Source organism: Chiroxiphia lanceolata, chromosome 2 (assembly GCF_009829145.1).
Source record: "Chiroxiphia lanceolata isolate bChiLan1 chromosome 2, bChiLan1.pri, whole genome shotgun sequence".
NCBI lineage: Eukaryota > Metazoa > Chordata > Aves > Passeriformes > Pipridae > Chiroxiphia > Chiroxiphia lanceolata.
This window is the reverse complement of record NC_045638.1, coordinates 316,516-337,940: the sequence shown is the minus strand read 5'-3', so window position 1 is coordinate 337,940 and position 21,425 is coordinate 316,516. Positions and strand designations below refer to the sequence as shown.

Sequence of the window (21,425 nt, the reverse complement as noted above, 5' to 3'; positions counted from 1 at the left end):
TAAAGAGAAAGTTCAAAGTTGTCCCTGTTGGTTGGACACCTGCCCTACCTAAGGAAGTTGTTCACCTTCTGAATTCCCAGCTGCCTTCAGTTCTGCCTGTACATCCAGCAGCACATGGACCGTGCTGGGTCTCCATACCTGGACTGGAATACAGCTACATGTCCCACCACTTAAGTGCTCCAGACAGCTTGTCTGGGTGTTCTCCAGCATATCTGAAGTGCTGAGGGAGCGAGCTGTGGTAAAGGTGTGCTCATTGCCTTTGGAGAGCTCAGCGAGGTTTATTGGCCAAATCACAGATTCATGGGAGGTTGTGGTTGGGAGGGACCTTAAAGACTTGTTTTTAACAGCTAAACATCTTGTTTGTACCACCTGCCACGGGCAGGGACATCTTCCATTAGACCAGGTGGTTCAGGATCCCAAAGCCTGGTTCCAAGCCCCAGACTCTGTCACCAGGATCTCCATACCTGGCTGTTGGCCTTGGATTATGTTTTACTGTTGTTGTGTTAATTAGGATGAGTTGCTCCAATTGCATGGAGAATATTCAGAACATTTGCTACTTGTTTTATCTTCTTTTTCCTGCCAGACTCACAGAATCCCCTTTCAAGGTTCATGTGGAAAAGCTGAGCTTGGAACAACGGAAGATGGACAGGGACAAGGAGCTGTATCTCACCCCTCTGGAGATAAAGCTGAAGCACAGCACTGTCCATATGGATGAGCCCTGTCCTCTCCTGGCCCCCAACCCTGGAGTCTCTGCCATCCACGAGTATGCTGACTGGGCCAGGAAGGCATCCGAGGATCCTGCTGTGGCAGAGAGTGAGTATGGAATGATTCTTTTCGCAGAATCACCGAGGTTGGAAAAGCCCTCCCAGCCCACGGATCCCCCCTGTGCCCCATCCCCACCTTGTCCCCCAGCCCAGAGCACTGAGTGCCACGGCCAGGCCTTCCTGGGACACCTCCAGGGCTGGGCACTCCAAACCTCCCTGGGCAGCCCCTTGCAAACACTGGGTGAACCCTGCGGGCTCCTCCTCACCCGAGCCCTCTCGCACAGTGTTCCCCGCTGACGCTGCTGTGTGTCCCCAGGCGTGGTGAAGCACTGGTGCCTGGCCTGGACGCTGTGCGAGGCCGTGTGGGGGCGGCTGCAGGAGCTGGAGGCGCGGCTGGAGGAGCCCAGCGAGTACGTGCTGGCGCTGGAGCGGCGCCGGGCCTTCTCCCGCTGGCTGGCACAGACCGCGGCCGCACGCATCGACCACGAGGTGGCCCTGGCCCGGCACGGCAGCCACGTCGAGGCCGTCTTCAGCTGCCTCACCGGCAAGAGGATCGGGGAGGCCTGCAGGCTGGCACAGCAGGCGGGTGAGCACCCCAGAGCCCAGCGCTTGGGAGGGCAGGGAGGGGCTGTGCACAGGGAGGGGCTGTGCACAGAGAGCTGAGAGTCACTGGATACTCTGCACGGGGAGTGTTCCCTTGGCAGTGGCCACAGTATCAGGGAATGGGTTGGGTTGGGAGAGACCTTAAAGCCCATCTGGTCCCACCCTCCTGCCATTGGGGTTGTGGACTTCCCATCCCTTGAAGCACTCAAGGCCAGGTTGGATGGGGCCTGGAGCAGCCTGGTCTAGTAGAAGGTGTCCCTGCCCATGGCAGGGGGTGGCACTGGCTGAGCTTTAGGATCCCTTCCAACCCAAAGCAGTCCGGGAATGTAAATTGTGCCCAAACCCCAGCTCCCCCAGCTCCCCCAGCTCCAGAGGAGATGGCCGTGCCAGCAGCAGGGAGGAGGCTGTAGCTGGTGCTCTGTTCCCACAGGTGACCACCGGCTGGCCCTGCTGCTGTCACAGCTGGCGGGCAGCCAGCCCGTGCGGGACCTGCTGACCATGCAGCTGGTGGACTGGCACCGCCTGCACTCCGACAGCTTCATCCAGGAGGAGCGGCTGCGCATCTTCGCCCTGCTCGCGGGGAAACCGGTCAGTGGGGCCTGGAGGGTCAGTGGGGCCTGAGCGGTCAGTGGGGCCTGAGGGGGTCAGTGGGGCCTGAGGGGGTCAGTGGGGCCTGAGGGGGTCAGTGGGGCCTGAGGGGGTCAGTGGGGCCTGGATGGTCAGTGGGGCCTGAGCGGTCAGTGGGGCCTGAGCGGTCAGTGGGACCTGGAGGGTCATTGGGGCCTGAGCGGGTCAGTGGGGCCTGAGCGGTCAGTGGGGCCTGAGCGGTCAGTGGGGCCTGGATGGTCAGTGGGGCCTGAGCGGTCAGTGGGGCCTGAGCGGTCAGTGGGGCCTGAGCGGTCAGTGGGGCCTGAGGGGGTCAGTGGGGCCTGAGCGGGTCAGTGGGGCCTGGAGGGTCAGTGGGGCCTGGAGGGTCAGTGGGGCCTGAGCGGGTCAGTGGGGCCTGGAGGGTCAGTGGGGCCTGGATGGTCCGTGGGGCCTGAGCGGGTCAGTGGGGCCTGAGCGGTCAGTGGGGCCTGAGCGGTCAGTGGGACCTGAGCGGGTCAGTGGGGCCTGGAGGGTCAGTGGGGCCTGGAGGGTCAGTGGGGCCTGGAGGGTCAGTGGGGTCTGGAGGGTCAGTGGGGCCTGAGAGGTCAGTGGGGCCTGAGAGGTCAGTGGGGCCTGGAGGGTCAGTGGGGCCTGGAGGGTCAGTGGGGCCTGAGCAGGTCAGTGGGGCCTGAGCAGGTCAGTGGGGCCTGAGCAGGTCAGTGGGGCCTGGATGGTCAGTGGGGCCTACTGGGCCAGGGGGGAAGCACAGGGCTGCTTCAGCAGGGGCACCTCCTGCTGTGTCACCCCTGCAGTGCTCCGAGCAGGGTGAGGGGCGTGACTGGATGGGGTGGTTTGGTTCCTGACATGTGCCTGTGTCACACCTGCATGCTCTGAGCAGGGTGAGGGGTGTGACCGCTGTGGTGGTTGTGTCCCAGCTGTGCCTGTGTCACACCTGGAGCACTCTGAGCAGTGTGGTGGTTGTCTCCCAGGTGTGGTGGTTGTCTCCCAGCTGTGGCTGTGTCACACCTGCAGTGCTCAGAGCAGGGTGAGGTGTGTGACCGCTGTGGTGGTTGTGTCCCAGGTGTGGTGGTTGTGTCCCAGGTGTGGTGGTTGTGTCCCAGCTGTGGTGGTTGTCTCCCAGCTGTGGTGGTTGTCTCCCAGCTGTGGCTGTGTCACACCTGCAGTGCTCAGAGCAGGGTGAGGTGTGTGACCGTGGTGGTGGTTGTCTCCCAGGTGTGGCAGCTGTCAGAGAGGATCAGCATCAACGTGTGCTCGCTGCTGGACTGGAAGCGCTGCGTGGCCGTGCACCTCTGGTACCTCCTGCCTCCCACTGCCTCCATCTCCAGGGCTCTGGCCATGTACGAGTCAGCCTTCCAGGTGGGTCACTCACCTGTCCAAAAGGAGACTCTCAGGGTGCCACCAGCTGTCTGGTGCTGCACTGAGGCTCCTGTGAGCAGCCAAGTATCACTGCCAAGGGACTGAGTGTGGCACTGAGTGTAGGACAAGGGGGAATGGCCTCCCACTGCCAGAGGGCAGGATTAGATGGGATATTGGGAAGGAATCCTTGCCTGTGAGGGTGGGGAGGCCCTGGCCCAGGTTGCCCAGAGAAGCTGTGGCTGCCCCTGGATCCCTGGAAGTGTCCAAGACCAGGTTGGACGGGGCTTGGAGCACCCTGGGCTGGTGGAAGGTGTCCCTGCCCATGGCAAGGGTGGCACTGGATGGGCTTTGAGGTCCCTTCCCAACTCAAACCAGTCTGGGATTCTACAGAATCATAAATTCTGAGGAGAAGACCCATGATGGAGTGTTTCCAGGTGTTTGACAGCTGGACAGAACGAGGCAGAGGGACAGTGCCCAGCAGCAGGAAGGCTGTTGGAGCCAGGCAGCCTGTTTTCCTGTTGGGAGCAGTAATGCACAGCTCCCTGCAGTGTCCAACAGCTCCATGTGTGCTCCCCCTGCTCCCCAGCACAGGCACTGTCCCCCAGCCCAGCCTGGCTCCATGCATTATGCAGAGCCCTGTTTGCTGTGCAGAGCTCAGCTCTGTGTCAGAGGACAAAGGGCTCTGCTGAAAAAGGTGTTTAATCATTTAACTAAAGCCAGCTCAGCCTCCATCCCACTCCTCGAGCAGCCCAGGCACAGCAGCACCGCTGGGGACTGGTCACTGATGTTCTGTTGCAGTATTCAGAGTTCTCTGTGTGTCAGTATCAAGTGTCCAGCACTTCAAAATACTGAACTGCAGGGAAATTTTCCTGTAAAATTGCTCTGGCTGACTCAGTCTGTCCAGACTCAACTACAGAGAGAAGGCTCACAGGGATGCACAAGGGATGACTTCCATCAAGTCACCTGTGGTTTTCCAGCTCTAAAATCCTTCAGGAGTATAGGCTGAGTGTGTGAGAGCTGGCTGTACCTCCAGCCAGTGGCTCATGAGAGCTCAGTGTGAAATGTGAACCTGCCAAAGCATTTTGAGTTCAGTTTTTCCATGCTGGTCTGTAGTTCTGCAGGAATTCCAACCGCAGGTGCAGTTGGTTGCACCTGCTTTGGAGCAGAGAGATTCTCCTGAGTCTGCTGAGCTGTGGAATTCAGTTCTGTTCAGAATATTATCTTTACACTTCTGTTAAAACTATTCCCCTAGAACACCTCAGAGTGTGAAAAATATGCCTGCTGTCCCCTGCCCCCTTACCTGGAGGATTCCGGGTGTGTGGTCGAAGAAGATGACAATGCAGGAAGGCCCCTGAGAGATGTCTGCTTCCATTTGTTAAAGCTCTACAGCGACAGGTAAGGGGGCAAAGAGGTCAAAGAGTATTTAGAAAACCCCTGATCAGTCAGTGACTTCCTGAGTTCCCAAGCCAGGGGGGTGAAATCAGCCAGAAGCACTTCATCATGGCCGGGCTTCACGAACAAAGATTTGGGAAGGGCTCTACCCACGTTTGTCACAAGTGCATTGGTGGCTGAAAAGGCCAATATGAGACAGGCATGGCAGGTTGCAAAAGGCACAGCAGAAAGACTCCTTAGGTGGTAAATTCTGCAGGGCACAGTTCTTTCTGCATTGTCTTTTCTCCTCAAGGGTGATCCTGCTGCGTTCCCAAAGGCATCAGCAGCGTTATAGATGGGGTGTCTCCAGGCCTCCCCATTGGAGGCCAGAGTAGACCAGTTCTGATGATCAGTATGGCCAAGGCTGAGATGTTGTTTCAGGCAGTCCTTGTATCTTTTCTTCAGGGCTCCTCTCTTGTGGCAGCCGGTGGCAAGTTCACCATAGAGCACGATCTTAGGGAGGGGGTGGTTGTTCCTTCATCCTGGAGACGTGCCCTGCCCAGCACAGCTGTGTTCTCAGCAACATGGCCTCAATACTTGTGACTGTGCCTGTTCTAGAACAGATGGATTGGTCACATAATGTGACCAGTGGATGTTTAGGATTGTACGGAGGCAGCGTTGATGGAAGCGTTCTGGGAGTCGCAGGTGGTGGCGGTAGATGACCCATGATTTGGACCCATATAAGAGAGTAGACAACACTATGGCTCTGTAAACACTGATCTTGGTGCTTTTCCTCAGGTGTTTGTTTTGCCAAACTCTTTTATAAAGCTTTCCGAAAGCACTGTATGCCTTTGCTAACCTGAGCCAGAAGCACTTAGAGCAGTCCAAAATGAGCCCCACATGTACCCCCTGACAGAAGGTGGTGATGCTGTCATGCCTGGGGATGGTAGAGACGGGGAACCCTCAGCTTTGGGGCACATTTGTGGGGGTTTAGGTGCTGTGTCTGTCTGAAGAGTGTAGTGAGGCTTGTCCATAGCTGCCTCTTTGGCAGTGAGAAATTTGCAGGGAGCACATACAGAGGAGAAGGGGTGACAGTCTGGCTGCAGCTCAAAAGGATTTAAACAGTTTCTCCTATTATTTTTCTTCTTAAAAAAGAAAACCAAAGCCCTACTTTGATGTAAATCACATACAGGGAGTAGCTGGAGGTGGCTGAAGGGCAGGAACTGAGCAGCATCACTTTCTGATTTGATTTTGTGGGCACAGGGAGCTCTCTGTTACCAGTGTTTTCCCCTCCAGGTGCTACGACCTTGACCAGCTGCTGGACCCCAGGAGTGTCACGTCTGACCCGCTGGATTTCCGCCTCAGCTGGCACCTGTGGGAGGTGCTGCGGGCCCTCAACTACTGCCACCTGTCCCAGCAGAGCCGGGGGGTGCTGAACACCAGCTTTGCTGCCCAGCTGGAGAGCGAGGGGCTCTGGGAGTGGGCTGTGTTCGTGATGCTGCACGAGCCCGACGCGCAGTGAGTGACCCTCCTGACTCCTACTGGCCTGGAAACAACTGCAGTCTGTCCTAGAGACCTGGGCTTATTGTGGCTTCTCCCACAGCAAACTCTGCCCCTGGAGAACTTCATGACACTTGTGAAAATCAGAGAATCACAGAATGGGTTGGGTTGGGAGGGACTTCAAAGCTCATCTCATTCCACGCAGGGACACCTTCCACCAGCCCAGGTTGTTCCAAGCCCCGTCCAACCTGGCCTTGGACACTTCCAGGGATGAGGCAGCCACAGCTTCTCTGGACAACCTGTGTCAGGGCCTCCCCACCCTCACAGGGAAGGATTCCTTCCCAATCTTCCATCTAACCCTGCCCTCTGGCAGTGGGAAGCCATTTTCCCTTGATGGTGTGTTCTTCCCTATTGGAAGGTCTCCCTGCCCATGGCACAGGGTGGAACTGGATGAGCTTTAATGTCCCTCCCAACCCAAATTAATACATTTCAATACTATTTTTCATTAAGTGATAACTTCAAATCAAGCATGAATGTTTACTTTTAGGGGCCTGAGCCAGACTTAAAAGTTCTTAAGTTGGCAACATTTAAGCTGTTCCAAAACACCAGCGATGATTTCTTAGTGGTTAACCTGTACTGAAGGGATTTGACTGACCCTTGACCTTTTCTTAATGCGTTGCACCACTGTTCTGTAGAATGCCGGGGTGGGGTGGGTTGGGAGGGACCTTGTAGACCTGCTCCTGGTGTCGGGGTGGCCGTGGGTGGCAGGAAGGGTGCCCTCTGAGCGAGCCCTGTCCGTGCCAGGTGCCGGGAGAAGGCCGTGCGGGAGCTGCTGAGCCGGCACTGCGCCCTCGCCGAGACCCCCGAGTCCTGGGCCAAGGAGACCTTCCTGACACAGCGGCTCTGCGTCCCCCCGCACTGGATCCACGAGGCCAAGGCCGTTCGGGCCAGGATGGAGGGGGACAAGCACAAGGAAGCCCTTTTCCTGTTCAAGGCTGGGCACTGGAACCAGTGCCACAAGCTGGTTGTCAGGCACTTGGCCTCAGGTGGGTCTGTGCCCCTGGGGCAGAGGTGTCAGTCCTGTGGGTGTCCCTGCTGTGGGAGACGGGGTGGCCTCTGTTCCTGACCCCTTTTCTCTTCAGATGCAATTATCAACGAGAACTACAAGTACCTGAAGGGGTTCCTGGAAGACCTGTCCCCTCCGGAGCGCAGCGCCCTCATCCAGGACTGGGAGCTGGCAGGGCTGGTCTACCTCGACTACATCCGTGTCAATGAGATGCTGGACAGGATTCAGCAGGTGAGGGGCTAAAACTGGGGGTATTTCCCTACAGTGTGGGAACTCTCACAAAGTCTGGCTCTAAGGATAAGCTGTTCCTCTGTTCAGGGGCAGGTGGTGCTTCCCGTTGGCAGACACTTCAAACAGAACATGGGGCATCTCTGAAAATGGGGATTTGGTATTTGCTGTCACAGCCAGGGCTGGGCTCTGCCCTGCAAACACGCTCTGTGGGTGTGTGACAGTGAGAAGGGAAAGGGAAGGGACAAAGCCAGCACTCAGCGTGTCCGTCCCCTCCAGCTGCAGTCCAGGCCTCCCCTTCCCCCATTCCGGTGCTCAGTTCAGGCAGGTTTTGGTGAACAGTGTTCCCTGGTGGGTTGTTTGGCTCCAAGGGCCCCAGGGCTCTGGTTCTGCTGCCTCAGCTGACTGTCCTGTTTGCTTCCAGCTGGATTGTTCCACCTACGAGCTGGAGCGGTTACACACCAAAGTGACGTCCCTGTGCAACAGGATAGAGCAGCTGCAGTGCCACAACGCCAAGGACCGCCTGGCTCAGTCGGGTAGGTGACATCCCTGGCCTGGCACAGCCAGTGCCACAGCCTGGCTGCCACCTGGCCTGCAGGTGTATCCCAAAATAATTGGAAAACCCTCTAAGATCCCTGAGTCCAGTTTCTCCCCCAGCACTGCCAAGGCCACCACTAACCCTGTCCCCAAGTGCCACATCCCAGGGCTGTTAAATCCCCACAGAGATGTGACTCCACCACTGCCCTGGGCAGCTGTGCCAGGCCTGGACAGCCCCTTTGGTGGAGGAATTTTCCCAATATCCAACCTGAGCCTCCCCTGGCACAGCTGGAGGCCGTTCCCTCTCCTCCTGTCCCTTGTTCCCTGGTAGCAGAGCCCGACCCCCCCCGGCTCCCCCCTCCTGTCAGGGGGTTGCAGAGCCAGAAGGTCCCCCCTGAGCCTCCTTTGCTCCAGGCTGAGCCCCCCCAGCCCTTTCAGGGAAGGACTTTTCCCCCATATCCAACATAAAGCTCCCTGGCACAGCCTGAGGCTGTTTGCTCTGGCCCTGTGCTGAGGGGCAGCCCTGTCCCTGTGCCGCAGAGCAGTGGCTGTGCTGCCCTTGCCCAGCGTGCCGGGTTTGCCACAGCCCCCACAGCCCCTCTCTCTCTCTCTCTCTCCATGTTGCAGACATGGGTTTGCCACAGCCCCCCACAGCCCCTCTCTCTCTCTCCATGTTGCAGACATGGGTTTGCCACAGCCCCCCACAGCCCCTCTCTCTCTCTCCATGTTGCAGACATGAGTTTTCCACAGCCCCTCACAGCCCCTCTCTCTCTCTCTCTCTCTCCATGTTGCAGACATGGGTTTGCCACAGCCCCTGTCTCTCTCTGTCAGTGTTGGAGACATGGGTTTGCCACAGCCCCCCACAGCCCCTGTCTCTCTCTCTCCCCATGTTGCAGACATGGCCAAGCGCGTGGCCAACGTGCTGCGGGCGGTGCTGAGCCTGCAGCAGGGCCCGGGCCCGGCCGAGCCGCGCGTGCCCCCCCTGCGCCTGCTGGCCCCGCACATCGGCCGCCTGCCCATGCCCGAGGACTACGCCCTGGAGGAGCTGCGCGGGCTCACCCAGGCCTACCTGCGGGAGCTGGCCGTGGGCACGCCCTGAGCCCGGGAGCTGGCCGTGGGCACGCCCTGAGCCCGGCAGGGCAGCAGCGGGGACAGACTGACCCGGGAGCGCTCGGGACGAGCGGCCGTTGTCCCGTCGCGTTCCCGCCCCAGCGGGCCCGGCCCCGGGGCCACGGAGGGTCTTCATGCATGAGGAGTATCGAAAGGTTTTTATTAAAAAAGTATAAATAAATGCTCTAGATTATTTTCTTGTCTTTTTGAAAACAATAAATAAAATGTTTATAGTATTCCCGTGGGTTCCTTTGCTTTTTAAGGGAGGGCTTGGGTTCGTAGGTGTGTGTCCCTTGGTGGGGGCACAGCTCAGCTGGAGGTGTCTGACACGATCCCACGTGCCTTTAGTGGGGATCAGGGGAGGCTCCCTCAGAGCCCTGGGAGGAAAAGTCACCCCTGTCTCAAGGAGGGGGTGGGGGAGCCCAAATAAACCACATTGTGGCCCTTTAGTACTGAAAGGGGCTTGTGAAAAAGCTGGAGAGGGACTTTGGACGAGGGAGAATGGCCTCCCACTACCAGAGGGCAGGGTGAGATGGGAGATTTGCTTGCCCAAAGGAGCTGTGGCTGCCCCATCCCTGGAAGAATCCAGGATCAGGCTCGACGGTGCCTGGAGGCACCTGCTCTGGTGGAAGGTGTCCCTGCCCATGGCACGGTGGCACGTTCAGGTGACACTGTCCGTGTGCAGGAGCCGGGTCCCTCTGCCCTCACCTCCTTCCATTACTGTAATTGGGTCTATGCGGCCCCGGGCCCGGCGGGACACGGGCTGGGGATGAATAATTCACCGCCTGGAAACAAAACCTCCGGCCTCAAAACCGCTCGGCACCTGCTGCCGGGCCCGGCGTGGGAAACGTGCCAGGAGGCGCCGGGGAGGCGGCGGACTCCCCAGGGATGGAGAGGAGGGGGGAGAGTTGCTCTGAATTCCCCAGGGATGGAGCGGGCAGGGGGAGATGCTCTGGATTCCCCAGGGATGGAGCGGGCGGGGGGGACGCTCCGGATTCCCCAGGGATGGAGCGGGGGGATGCTCCTGTGACAGGAACCGCTGCCACTCCTGCTTTGTCTCCTGGGCCATGTCCCTTAACCTCCCGAGGTTTTCTTCTCACCAAAAGGGAATAACCTGCCTCTTCCCTTTCCTTGCTCTTTTCTAAGACTGCAGAACGGGATGTCTTTGTGCACGGGGGTCCCTCTACCCCAGGGGCTGCAGCACTGCCCTCGGCTCTTCCCACTGCCCCGATGGCTCCAGGTGCCGCTGGAAGAGGCATTCCCGGGGCTCGGGCAGGAGCAGCCCACAGGTATCGTGTGGCTGCCGGCGGGGCCTCGGCACCCAAACCCCATCCCGGCCCCCGCCCCCTCCCAGCCGGGGACCCTCGGGGGTCTCTCCGTACTCCCTCGCTGTGGGTCCCTGTGGGGGCCGGGCCCCCCCGCCCTGTCCCAGCCCTGACGTCACCCCGGCCCCCCCCCGTGTCCCCGGGACTGCTCGGCGGGATGGAGCCCGGAGCGCTCGGGCTGCTCTGCCTCTGCCTCTGTCTGATCGGCGTCCTCCTGGCCCCGGGTGAGCAGCGAGCGGTGCGGACCCTCCCTCTGGGTGCGGACCCTCCCTCTGGGTGTGGACCCCCCCTCTGGGTGCGGACCCCCCGCTCCGGGTGCGGGGGGAGCATCCGATGGCTCCTGCGAGCAGCGTCCCGCACATGGGGCATCCCGGGGGGGTGGGGGGCTCAGGCTGGCGGCGAGGAGGGACGGGGGTCCCGGTGTGCTCCCCCACCCTACCCAGCTGCCCCCGGGGATCCTTCGGGAGGGCTCCGGCTGCGCCCTGGCCGCTCCAGCGCCGCTCTGGGTCCCCCCAGGCTGCCGGGGGGCGCAGGGCAGGTTCGCATACAAGCTGCTCCACGACCTCTTCGCCAACTACTCGAGCGCCCTGCGCCCCGTGGAGGACACGGACCGGGCGCTCAACGTCACCCTGCAGGTCACCCTCTCCCAGATCATCGACATGGTGAGTGCCCGGGCACGGCCCCGGCCCCGGCTCGGCTCTGCCCCGATGGGTCCTGCTCCGCCTCGCGATGATGCTCAGCCTTGAAACCAGCCCAGACCCCGCCCAAACCAGCCCAGCTGCCCCCGAGCCAGCTCAGACCACTTGAAGACGGCTCAGACCCCCCAAAACCAGCACAACCTCCCCCCTTCAATGACCTCGTCCCCCGTGAAGCCTCAGAGCTCAGCTCAGACATTTCCAACCTCCTCAAACCAGCAGGACCCCTTTGAAGCCACCTCAGCCCCTCGGGACATTTGGAGAGGCCACCGGGCTGGGGCTGAGGGGGGCGGGGATGGCACCGGGGGCCATCGGCCCGTGCCCACCCTCTGCCCTCGGCAGGACGAGAGGAACCAGGTGCTCACCTCGTACCTGTGGGTGCGCCAGGTCTGGCTGGACGCCCACCTGACCTGGGACAAGGACGACTACGGCGGCATCGACAGCATCCGCATCCCCAGCAGCTACGTCTGGCGGCCAGACATCATCCTGTACAACAAGTGCGTTGTGCTGGGCCCCCCCGGCTGCTCCCAGGGCTCGGGGGGCTCAGGCTGGGGCTGGGGGGCTGCAGCGGGTATTGCCAGCCTTGGGGCTGGGGGGCTGCACGTGGGGCGGGAGCAGGAGGGTCCTGCTGGGGGTGATGCAGGAGATGGTCACACCAACGGGGTGACGTGGGGCTGGGGCGGGTGGCAGCAGCTCAGTGTGCCTGGGACTGACCCTCCCCACCGGGGGGGCAGCCAGGGGCTTCAAGTGACACGGGGAGGGGACACGGCTCAGCCCGGGGGCCACCTTGGCCCTACGGCCGTCCCTCCCCCCTCCTCCCCCAGCGCCGACGAGCACTTCGGGGGCTCCATGGAGACCAACGTGGTGCTGCGCTCGGACGGGCACATCATGTGGGACTCGCCCGCCATCACCAAGAGCTCCTGCAAGGTGGACGTGTCCTACTTCCCCTTCGACGGGCAGCGCTGCCGCCTCACCTTCGGCTCCTGGACCTACAACGGGAACCAGATCGACCTCCGCAACCGCCTGGACACCGGGGACCTGACGGACTTCGTGGAGAACGTGGAGTGGGAGGTGCTGGGCATGCCGGCCACGCGGAACGTCATCACCTACGGCTGCTGCTCCGAGCCCTACCCCGACGTCACCTACACGCTGCTCCTGCGCCGCCGCGCCTCCTTCTACATCTTCAACCTGCTCCTGCCCTGCATCATGGTCTCCTTCCTGGCGCCCCTCGGCTTCTACCTGCCCGCCGACTCGGGGGAGAAGGTGTCGCTGGGGGTGACGGTGCTGCTGGCCCTCACCGTGTTCCAGCTGCTGGTGGCGGAGAGCATGCCGCCCTCGGAGAGCGTCCCGCTCATCGGTGAGCACCGGAGCATCCCCTGGGGCTGGGGGGCTGTGCCGCGGGTCGGGTGAGGCCCCTGTGGGGGAGAAGGGCTGTGGGGTGTGGGGGGTGAGGACCCTCTGCCAGGGGAAGGGCTATGGGGTGTGTAAGGGCTGTGGGGTGTGTAAGGGCTGTGGGGCGTGAGGGGTGAGGACCCCCTGCCAGGGGAAGGGCTGGGGGGGGGTGAGGACCCTCTGCCAGGGGGAAGGGCTGTGGTGGAGGGTGAGGACCCCCTGCCAGGGGAAGGGCTGTGGGGTGTGTAAGGGCTGTGGGGTGTGGGGGGTGAGGACCCCCTGCCAGGGGAAGGGCTGTGGGGTGTGTAAGGGCTGTGGGGTGTGGGGGGTGAGGACCCCCTGCCAGGGGAAGGGCTGTGGGGTGTGTAAGGGCTGTGGGGTGTGGGGGGTGAGGACCCCCTGCCAGGGGAAGGGCCGTGGGGTGTGGGGGGTGAGGACCCTCTGCCAGGGGAAGGGCCGTGGTGTGAGGGGGGTGAGGACCCCTCCAGCCCAGTGCCAGCGCCCCCTGCCCCCGCAGGGAAGTACTACATCGCCACCATGACCATGATCACGGCCTCCACCGCACTGACCATCTTCATCATGAACGTCCACCACTGCGGGCCGGGGGCCCGGCCCGTGCCCCCCTGGGCGCGGCGGCTCATCCTCCACCACATGGCCCGGCTCTGCTGCGTCCACGAGGTGGGCGAGAGCTGCAAGAGTCCCCAGCGAGCACCGGGCGGGCGGGGGAGCAGGGGGGATGCTGGGGGGCCGTGGGAGAGCCCCGGGGAGGGGGGGGTGGGCGCCGAGGCAGGGGGCTGCCCCCGGGACCGCTGCCCGTGCCACCACGATGCCCTGCTGAGGAACGTCGGCTACATCGCCGGCTGCTTCCGGCGGCACCGCGCCAACCAGCGCCGCACCGGGGACTGGAAGAAGGTGGCCAAGGTGATGGATCGTTTCTTCATGTGGATCTTCTTCCTCATGGTTTTCCTCATGAGTGTGCTGGTCCTGGGCAATGCTGCCTGACGGCCCTGTGGACCCACCACCCCCAGGCACCCCCTGCCCACGACCCATCCCAAAGTGCCCCCGGACCCCCTGGAGCCACAGGGTGGGAGCTGCACCATTGCTGGGGGAGAGGAGCCCGACAGCAGGACCCCCGCCCGGCTGCAGGGCTGAGAGGTCCTGGCTGGCTCTGCCAGGGTGGGCACCCACGTCCCCCCTTCACATCCCACCCTCAAATGGAAATAAACTGTGGAATGTGTGTCCTGCCTCTCCTGCCTGGGGCAAGGGCACTGGCTCCCTCCAGGTACCGGCCAGGATGAGGGTGGCCCTGGGAGGGATGGAGGGATCAGGCCCCTCAGCCTCCACTGACTGACACGTGGGGTCCCTGTGGGAAAGGATGTGGGGATCCCTGTGAGGAGGGATGTGGGGGTCCCTGTGAGGAGGGATTTGGGGATCCCTGTGAGGGGGAATGTGGGGGTCCCTGTGAGGAGGGATGTGGGGGTCCCTGTGAGGAGGGATTTGGGGATCCCTGTGAGGGGGAATGTGGGGGTCCCTGTGAGGAGGGATGTGGGGGTCCCTGTGAGGAGGGATTTGGGGATCCCTGTGAGGGGGAATGTGGGGGTCCCTGTGAGGAGGGATGTGGGGGTCCCTGTGAGGAGGGATATGGGGGTCCCTGTGAGGAGGGATGTGGGGCCCAGCAGGAGCTCTGGAGCCACTGCCCACCCTGGCCAGGGCAGGTTGGTCCCAGGGTCCATCGGTGCCTGCACAGCCCAGCCCGTGGCAGCCACTGCCTCGTGGGAACCCGGCCCCTCTGGGACCCCTGCCTGGCCCCAGGGCCACAGAGCCCTGCTCTGCCCCGGGGTGTGGGACCCTGGCCAGGGCAGCAACAGGGGTTCTGCAGCACCACAGTTCAGCTCCATGAGAAGTGTCCCCCTGCACCACAAAACCTGCACCCCAAAACCTGCACCTCAACCCTGCACCCCAAAACCTGCACCTCAATCTTGCACCACAAAACCTGCACCCCACAACTGTACTTCAAAATCTTCACCCCAAAACATGCACCCCACACCTGCACCCCAAAACCTGTGCCCCACTCCTGCAACTCACAATTTCACCCCAAAACCTGCATCCCACACTTGCATCCTCCTCTCCACCATGTCCAGCCCCACCTTGCCCTGCCCTCTGGGGCCCCTCACCATTCTCCCACATCCAAGGCCCCCTCCAGCTGAGCCCCTCTGGTTCCCCTTCCCACTGTCCCTCCTGCTCCAGACCCCACGACAGCCTCGAGGGGGTGGCAGGTCCCTTGTGGGGGTCACCCCTGGGACAGATCTCAACCCACAGTGCAGCACAGGGTGGGCTCTGCAGTGTTTGGGTGCTTGGCCCTTCTGCCAAGCCTGGGGACAAGACCAGGGGCAAGGACATCCTCTCAGTCGAGGGTCCCCTCACTCGCCCTCTGCCAGTGCTCCTCCTTACACAGCCCAGTGCCCCTTGGCCACAGGAGCTCAGCTCGGTGCCCCCCAGGACCATCTCTGCCGAGCCCTTCCCAGCCTGAGCCGGGCCTGGACTTGTTCCTCCCCAGGGACAGCACTTTGCACCTGGGCTTGAGCAGGTTCCCAGTGGCCCCCCAGCTCCCCCAACATCCACTGGGGCACCAGAAGCCGTGACCCCCGAAGCCTCCAACCCATTTCCAGAAAGGGCAGGAAGAACACACTGAGCATGAGAACTAATTTGCATAGAAAGCAAAAGGAGAAGCAAAAGAGAAGCTTCTCTCGAGGGCAGGGAAAACTCACCCATAAAAAGGTGCCCCCACACAGAGCGGGCACCCCCAGACTCTGGACACCCCCTCAGCTGGATGGGTGCTGGGGCAGGACTGGTGCTGGCTGGAGACTCTACTGGGTTGGGTGGGGTCAGAGTTCCTGCTCTGCCCATGGTCTGTGGGTTGGGTTTGTGCTGCAGTGTTGATGTCCTGGGGTGGGTCAGTCCACGCTGGGCACCGAGGCCTTCCCTGCTCCTCAGGCTGAGAGTGGGGTGGGGGAGCACAAAGGGCTGGGGGGACAAACTCTGGGGGTGGGGGGTGATGTGATGGTGGGAGCCCGTCTGGGGCACAGCGACCATGGAAGGATGAGCTTTGGATTCCCAGGGAAGGAAGGAGGGAGGCAGCAGATCTGGAGAGTGATGACCTTTGGAAGAAGGGGCAGCAAGTCAGGAGGCCGACAAGGATGTCAGGAGGTCATGGAGGGAGAAGATGAGAAGGGCCAAAGCTCAACCAGAACTTAATGTGGCTAAGGAGGTAAAAGGAAAGCCAAATGATTTTTAGAAATAATACTTTGGCTGGATTTTTTTAATTTGTTGCTGGGGGGAACATAGAGCCAAAGAGTGAGGACAAGCCTGAGGTGCCAGGGGATGAGGCCCAGCCACGGGGGACTGTGAGGGTCAGGGCCTGCCTGACCAACCCAGGATGTTGTTTGTGGCTTGGACAGGCCGTGGTGGCTCAGGATTGGAACCTTTTGCTCTTCTGGGCCCGGCGCTGCCACCAGCACCGGGACATCAGAGGAGGCGGCTCCGGGAGGGACGGACATGGCGGTGGAGGGACAGACACGGGGGCACTGGCAGGCAGGGATGTGGCAGCTTCACCAGGGTCCCAGGAATCCCCTCAGGCGGGCACGGAGCTTGCCCAGGAAGGCCCGTGGTGCCCGGCCATGGGCCCTGCCCGGGGGCACCCGCTGCCGGGGGGGGGCCTTGGCTGGGCCCCACCACGGGTCAGGCGTGGGGATGCTGCGGGCCAGCTCCAGGAGGCTGCTGCTGCTGCTGCTGCTGCTGCTGCTGTCGGCCTCCAGGGAGTTGGTGATCACCACTTCCCTGGGGAGGAACCAGGCCATGGCTGTGGAGCTGCTGCTTTCCAGCTCCGGGGGGCTGCTGCTGTGTCGTCCCGTGGCCTCATTGTCCTCCTCCCTTCCACTGTCTCTGTCATTGTCCTCCTCCCTTCCACTGTCTCTGTCATTGTCCTCCTCCCTTCCACTGGCTGTGTCTGGCCTCTGCACTCGGAGGTGCTGGGGTGAATTCCCACCCCCCAGCAGTCCCGGCAGCTCCTCTGGCCCCTCATCCTGGAGCTCCGGGAAGGGCCCCTGTTCCCATTGCCACTGGGCCAGCTGTGCCTCCAGCTCGCTGTGCTGCTCCTCAAACAGTGCCTGGGTATCCTGGGAGCTCCGGATGAACCTCGGGAAATGCTTCCTGTAGCACATGGAACTTCGTCGGGAGCTGCCAGGGGACGTGTCTGCCGATTCCTGCGCCCTGTCCACGCTGCTCTGCTCCTCCGCCTGGGCTCTCGCTGCCCTTGGACACCTCCAGTTCTGCAGGATCCTCTGCAGGAACCACAGATGGCTGAGACGGGAGCAGCTCCTGGGCCCACCCCACAGCCCCCCACGATGCTCCACATGCCACCCCAGCCCACCCCAAACCAACCCAGCCCCCAGAGCGGTGCAGAGGCACCTACCCAGAGACGCTTGTCCCGCAGCACGACAGCGACCAGGATGAGCTGCAGCACCAGGATCATGACTGCAACCAGCTCCCCCATGGTGAACATGTCGAGGGACCTCATGGCACCATCCCTGCCACTCCAGGTCACCAGCACAGGCTGGGGACGAGCTTCCCCAGTGACCTACGGGGTCCCAGTGATGGGATCCCAACACTGCTGGGGCGGCAGAGGCCGAGGTGGTGCCCACCTGCAGTGCCCCGTGTCCCATGGCCCATTATAGCCCTTTGTGACATCATGGGGCAGGCAGGGCCCCTTTTATGACATCATGGGGCAGGCAGAGCCCCCTTTGTGACATCTGGCTGCCATATGACGAGGGGACGAGTCACCTGCTGGTGACACCAGCAGGGCCCAGCAGGATCAGGCAGCCGGTGCTGGGCAGCTGCAGCTTCCCATGGCAGTTCCCAACAAAGTTCCATGAGCTACAGGAAGCATTTCCCAAGGTTCATCCGGAGCTCCCAGGACGCCCAGGTGCTGTTTGAGGAGCAGCACAGCGAGCTGGAGGCACAGCTGGCCCAGTGGCAATGGGAACAGGGGCCCTTCCCAGAGCTCCAGGATGAGGGGCCAGAGGAGCTGCCGGGACTGCTGGGGGGTGGGAATTCACCCCAGCACCTCCGAGTGCAGAGGCCAGACACGACCAGTGGAAGGGAGGAGGACAATGACAGAGACAGTGGAAGGGAGGAGGACAATGACAGAGACAGTGGAAGGGAGGAGGACAATGAGGCCACGGGACGACACAGCAGCAGCCCCCCGGAGCTGGAAAGCAGCAGCTCCACAGCCATGGCCTGGTTCCTCCCCAGGGAAGTGGTGATCACCAACTCCCTGGAGGCCGACAGCAGCAGCAGCAGCAGCAGCAGCAGCCTCCTGGAGCTGGCCCGCAGCATCCCCACGCCTGACCCGTGGTGGGGCCCAGCCAAGGCCCCCCCCCGGCAGCGGGTGCCCCCGGGCAGGGCCCATGGCTGGGCACCACGGGCCTTCCTGGGCAAGCTCCGTGCCCGCCTGAGGGGATTCCTGGGACCCTGGTGGAGCTGCCACATCCCTGCCTGCCAGTGCCCCCACAACGTCCTTCCCTGCCAGTGCCCCCACCACGTCCCTCCCTGCCAGTGCCACCGCCACGCCCGTCCCTCCCGGAGCCGCCTCCTCTGATGTCCCGGTGCTGGTGGCAGCGCCGGGCCCAGAAGAGCAAAAGGTTCCAATCCTGAGCCACCACGGCCTGTCCAAGCCACAAACAACATCCTGGGTTGGTCAGGCAGGCCCTGACCCTCACAACCCTCTGTGGCTGGGCCTCATCCCCTGGCACCTCAGGCTTGTCCTCACTCTTTGGCTCTATGTTCCCCCCAGCAACAAATTAAAAAAAAACAAACCAACAACAAAAAAATCAAAAACTAAAGTATTATTTCTAAAAAATCATCTGGCTTTCCTTTTACCTCCTTAGCCACATTAAGTTCTCGTTGGGCTTTGGCCCTTCTCATCTTCTCTCTCCATGACCTCCTGACATCCTTGTCGGTCTCCTGACTTGCTGCCCCTTCTTCCAAAGGTCATCACTCTCCAGACCTGCTGCCTCCCTCCTTCCTTCCCTGGGAATCCAAAGCTCATCCTTCCATGGTCACTTGCCCCAGGCAGGGCACACATCACTTGTTTTTCTTTTCTTCCTTCCTTGTTTGTTCTTTCCCTTCCAGTGTCTTCAGAATCTACGTACGGTTATTAAATTATCTCACCTTGTTCATTTCTCCATTTTTTTTTCCTTACTGAATTGGCAAGTGGGGTTGAAGCTCCATTGCCCTTCTCCAGACATACTCCCGACCTCAATGTCTTTATTGTCGTGTGGGGCCCAAAACTGACCCCAAGATTTGAGGTCTGACCTCACCAGTGCCCGGGCCAGGGGGATGATCACTGCCCTCGTGTCATGGAGGCTCCTGAAATTGAAACAAACCACCTATTCAAAAGAGATTTATTTGATGAACCAGTTAAAAACCCAGCAGTTACAGATCCAACAACAGCTGGAAACAGATTCGTGATGTCAAATGGAATTGTTACGACCCGACTGACCTTAGGAATCCCAACGGTTTAGAGGGACAACCTGGAATGCACGGTCACGTGCCTGAGGCAGCCAGGGCTCTCCCTGGGGCTCCTGGGAACTCCCAGTGTCACAAAGGGGGCCCTGCCTGACCTGTGGTGTCACAAAGGGGGCTCTGACTGGTGACCTGGAGTGGCAGGGATGGTGCCATGAGGTCCCTCGACATGTTCACCATGGGGGAGCTGGTTGCAGTCATGATCCTGGTGCTGCAGCTCATCCTGGTCGCTGTCGTGCTGCGGGACAAGCGTCTCTGGGTAGGTGCCTCTGCACCGCTCTGGGGGCTGGGTTGGTTTGGGGTGGGCTGGGGTGGCATGTGGAGCATCGTGGGGGGCTGTGGGGTGGGCCCAGGAGCTGCTCCCGTCTCAGCCATCTGTGGTTCCTGCAGAGGATCCGGCGGACCCGGAGGCGTCCAAGGGCAGCGAGAGCCCAGGCGGAGGAGCAGAGCAGTGTGGACAGGGCGCAGGAATCGGCAGACACGTCCCCTGGCAGCTCCCGACGAAGTTCCATGTGCTACAGGAAGCATTTCCCGAGGTTCATCCGGAGCTCCCAGGACACCTGGGCGCTGTTCGAGGAGCAGTGCAGGGAGCTGGAGGCACATCTGGCCCAGTGGCAATGGGAACAGGGGCCCTTCCCGGTGGTCCAGACCGAGGTGCCGGGACTGCTGAGGGTCAGAAAGTCTGGCCGGCGCCTCGGAGTGAAGCTGCCGAGGCTGGACATGGGCAAGGGGACGGAAGAGGACACACGTGAGGACACGGGACAGCGCAGCGGCAGCTCCGCGGCCACGGCCTGGTCCCTCCCCAGAGAAGGGAGGATCTTTAGCGCCAGGGGACTGGAATGCGGCACCCGGGGCAGGACCCGCCCGGCACGGCCCAGCCCCTGGCAGTGGGGGCTGGGGGTCAGGCAGCGTGGCACGGGGCCGGGACGTGGCCTCTTGCAGCGCTACCTGAGGCAGAGCTCGCTGGGGCGCTCCCTGATGCACCTCTGGGCTCGGCACATCCAGCGCCGGCGCCGGCGCCGCGTCCGCTTCGCCACCCCCCTGGTGACGGTGCAGTACTTCGAGTAGCACCGGGGACACTCCCTGCGAGAGCCTTGGCGATAAAGTATCCAAACCCAGGAGCTCCTCCCTTTGATCCTTCCAATCCAGTTCAATCCAACCCAGTCCCGGAGATTTGCCAATAACCAACCTCATCTACTAATCAACAACTTCTGGCTTTTGGGGAGGCTGATCCCTGGCTTATCTTGCCAATCCAAAAGCACTGGAGGAGCGAGAGCAGCTCAGGACTTGCAGGTGCCTCTCTGTGTCCCCTCAGGCCGCAGAGCTGTCCTTGCCGGGCTGTGCAGAGGCACGAGGTGGAAGGGCAGAGGACAAGAGGATGCCAAATGTCCATCCACAGCTGGGTTCTGTTTATCTGCCTCAGGGTGAGGGCAGGGGGAGCTTGTACCTGCCTGCAAAGAGCCGTGTGGGGCATCTTGGGCTTGGAAATGCCAGACAAACCATCACTGCACACACGGCAAGGATCCGAGCCACAATCAGGGACTTGGCATCATCAGAGGGGTTTCCAGTGCCACCACAAGCTGTGTTTGGCCAACCCACCCCCAGGCTGCAGCTCCAGAGCCCCTGGCACTGGGGGACAATGGGAACCAGCACCCGAAGGTGCCCGGTGTTGGACTCCTGCCTGGGATGGGGGAATGAACCCCATGATGTGCCCGGTGCTGGACTCCCCCCTGGGCAGGACCCTGCCCTGGTACCTGTGCCAGGTGTGTGACACGGTGTGTGACATGGTGTGTGACACAGATCCTGTGCCAGGTGTGTGACACAGTGTGTGACACGGTGTGTGTGACACGGTACCTGTGCCAGGTGTGTGACACGGTGTGTGTGACACGGTACCTGTGCCAGGTGTGTGACTCGGTACCTGTGCCAGGTGTGTGACATGGGCCCTGTGCCAGGTGTGTGACTCGGGCCCTGCAGGACCGCGCAGGGCCGCCGGGGGCACAGCGGGACCGGCTGACGGGGGGACCCCGGGGCTCTGTCCCAAACCTCCCCAAACCTCCCCAAATTCCCACCACAGGGCAGAGCTCATGGGGGGATCGGGCAGGTCCTGGTGCGGGTTTCACAGCCCAGGACTTCCTGGGACACCTCCAGGGCTGGGCACTCCAAACCTCCCTGGGCAGCCCCTGCCAAGGCCTCACCACCCTTTCCAGCAGCAAATTCCTCCTCCTGTCCCACCTGAGCCTCCCCTGGCACAGCTGGAGGCCGTTCCCTCTCCTCCTGTCCCTTGTTC

At 61.7% G+C, this 21,425-nt stretch overlaps 4 protein-coding genes across 7 annotated transcripts in view; 3 read left to right on the top strand and 1 right to left on the bottom strand.

Moving 5' to 3' along the window:
- NUP98 (nucleoporin 98 and 96 precursor) overlaps window positions 1–9,337 on the top strand; it is a 33,240-nt gene extending 23,903 nt beyond the window's left edge. For 3 of the 4 annotated variants that reach the window (XM_032680054.1, XM_032680052.1, XM_032680055.1), the window contains 11 exons: window positions 584–813; window positions 1,081–1,350; window positions 1,798–1,955; window positions 3,189–3,332; window positions 4,585–4,727; window positions 6,000–6,221; window positions 7,008–7,249; window positions 7,346–7,500; window positions 7,922–8,033; window positions 8,931–9,133; window positions 9,165–9,337. In XM_032680054.1, the coding sequence (XP_032535945.1) occupies window positions 584–813; window positions 1,081–1,350; window positions 1,798–1,955; window positions 3,189–3,332; window positions 4,585–4,727; window positions 6,000–6,221; window positions 7,008–7,249; window positions 7,346–7,500; window positions 7,922–8,033; window positions 8,931–9,133 (1,879 nt within the window). In that variant the 3' untranslated portion in view covers window positions 9,165–9,337. The other variant, XM_032680053.1, reaches the window with a different exon arrangement.
- A 1,600-nt stretch (window positions 9,338–10,937) lies between these two features.
- CHRNA10 (cholinergic receptor nicotinic alpha 10 subunit) lies at window positions 10,938–13,560 on the top strand. Its single transcript, XM_032680131.1, has 4 exons — window positions 10,938–11,131; window positions 11,507–11,661; window positions 11,989–12,521; window positions 13,074–13,560. Exons 1-4 carry the CDS (start codon window positions 11,129–11,131, stop codon window positions 13,556–13,558), a joined length of 1,176 nt encoding a protein of 391 aa, XP_032536022.1. The 5' UTR covers window positions 10,938–11,128; the 3' UTR covers window positions 13,559–13,560.
- Window positions 13,561–16,164: 2,604 nt separating this feature from the next.
- LOC116781971 lies at window positions 16,165–17,380 on the bottom strand. Its single transcript, XM_032677873.1, has 2 exons — window positions 17,028–17,380; window positions 16,165–16,896 (listed from the first exon to the last, which is right to left on the bottom strand). Exons 1-2 carry the CDS (start codon window positions 17,130–17,132, stop codon window positions 16,165–16,167), a joined length of 837 nt encoding a protein of 278 aa, XP_032533764.1. The 5' UTR covers window positions 17,133–17,380.
- A 1,765-nt stretch (window positions 17,381–19,145) lies between these two features.
- On the top strand, window positions 19,146–20,249 carry LOC116782974. The gene is made up of 2 exons (XM_032680159.1): window positions 19,146–19,397; window positions 19,529–20,249. Exons 1-2 carry the CDS (start codon window positions 19,293–19,295, stop codon window positions 20,204–20,206), a joined length of 783 nt encoding a protein of 260 aa, XP_032536050.1. The 5' UTR covers window positions 19,146–19,292; the 3' UTR covers window positions 20,207–20,249.
- Window positions 20,250–21,425: the final 1,176 nt, after the last annotated feature.

Coding starts and splice junctions, on each gene's coding strand:
- LOC116782974 (XM_032680159.1), top strand. CDS start 19,293: ATGAGGTCCCTCGACATGTTCACCATGGGGGAGCTGGTTGCAGTCATG. Junction 19,398..19,528: donor TGCGGGACAAGCGTCTCTGG/GTAGGTGCCTCT, acceptor TGGTTCCTGCAG/AGGATCCGGCGGACCCGGAG.
- CHRNA10 (XM_032680131.1), top strand. Junction 11,662..11,988: donor GACATCATCCTGTACAACAA/GTGCGTTGTGCT, acceptor CTCCTCCCCCAG/CGCCGACGAGCACTTCGGGG. Junction 12,522..13,073: donor GGAGAGCGTCCCGCTCATCG/GTGAGCACCGGA, acceptor CTGCCCCCGCAG/GGAAGTACTACATCGCCACC.
- LOC116781971 (XM_032677873.1), bottom strand. CDS start 17,132: ATGAGGTCCCTCGACATGTTCACCATGGGGGAGCTGGTTGCAGTCATG. Junction 16,897..17,027: donor TGCGGGACAAGCGTCTCTGG/GTAGGTGCCTCT, acceptor TGGTTCCTGCAG/AGGATCCTGCAGAACTGGAG.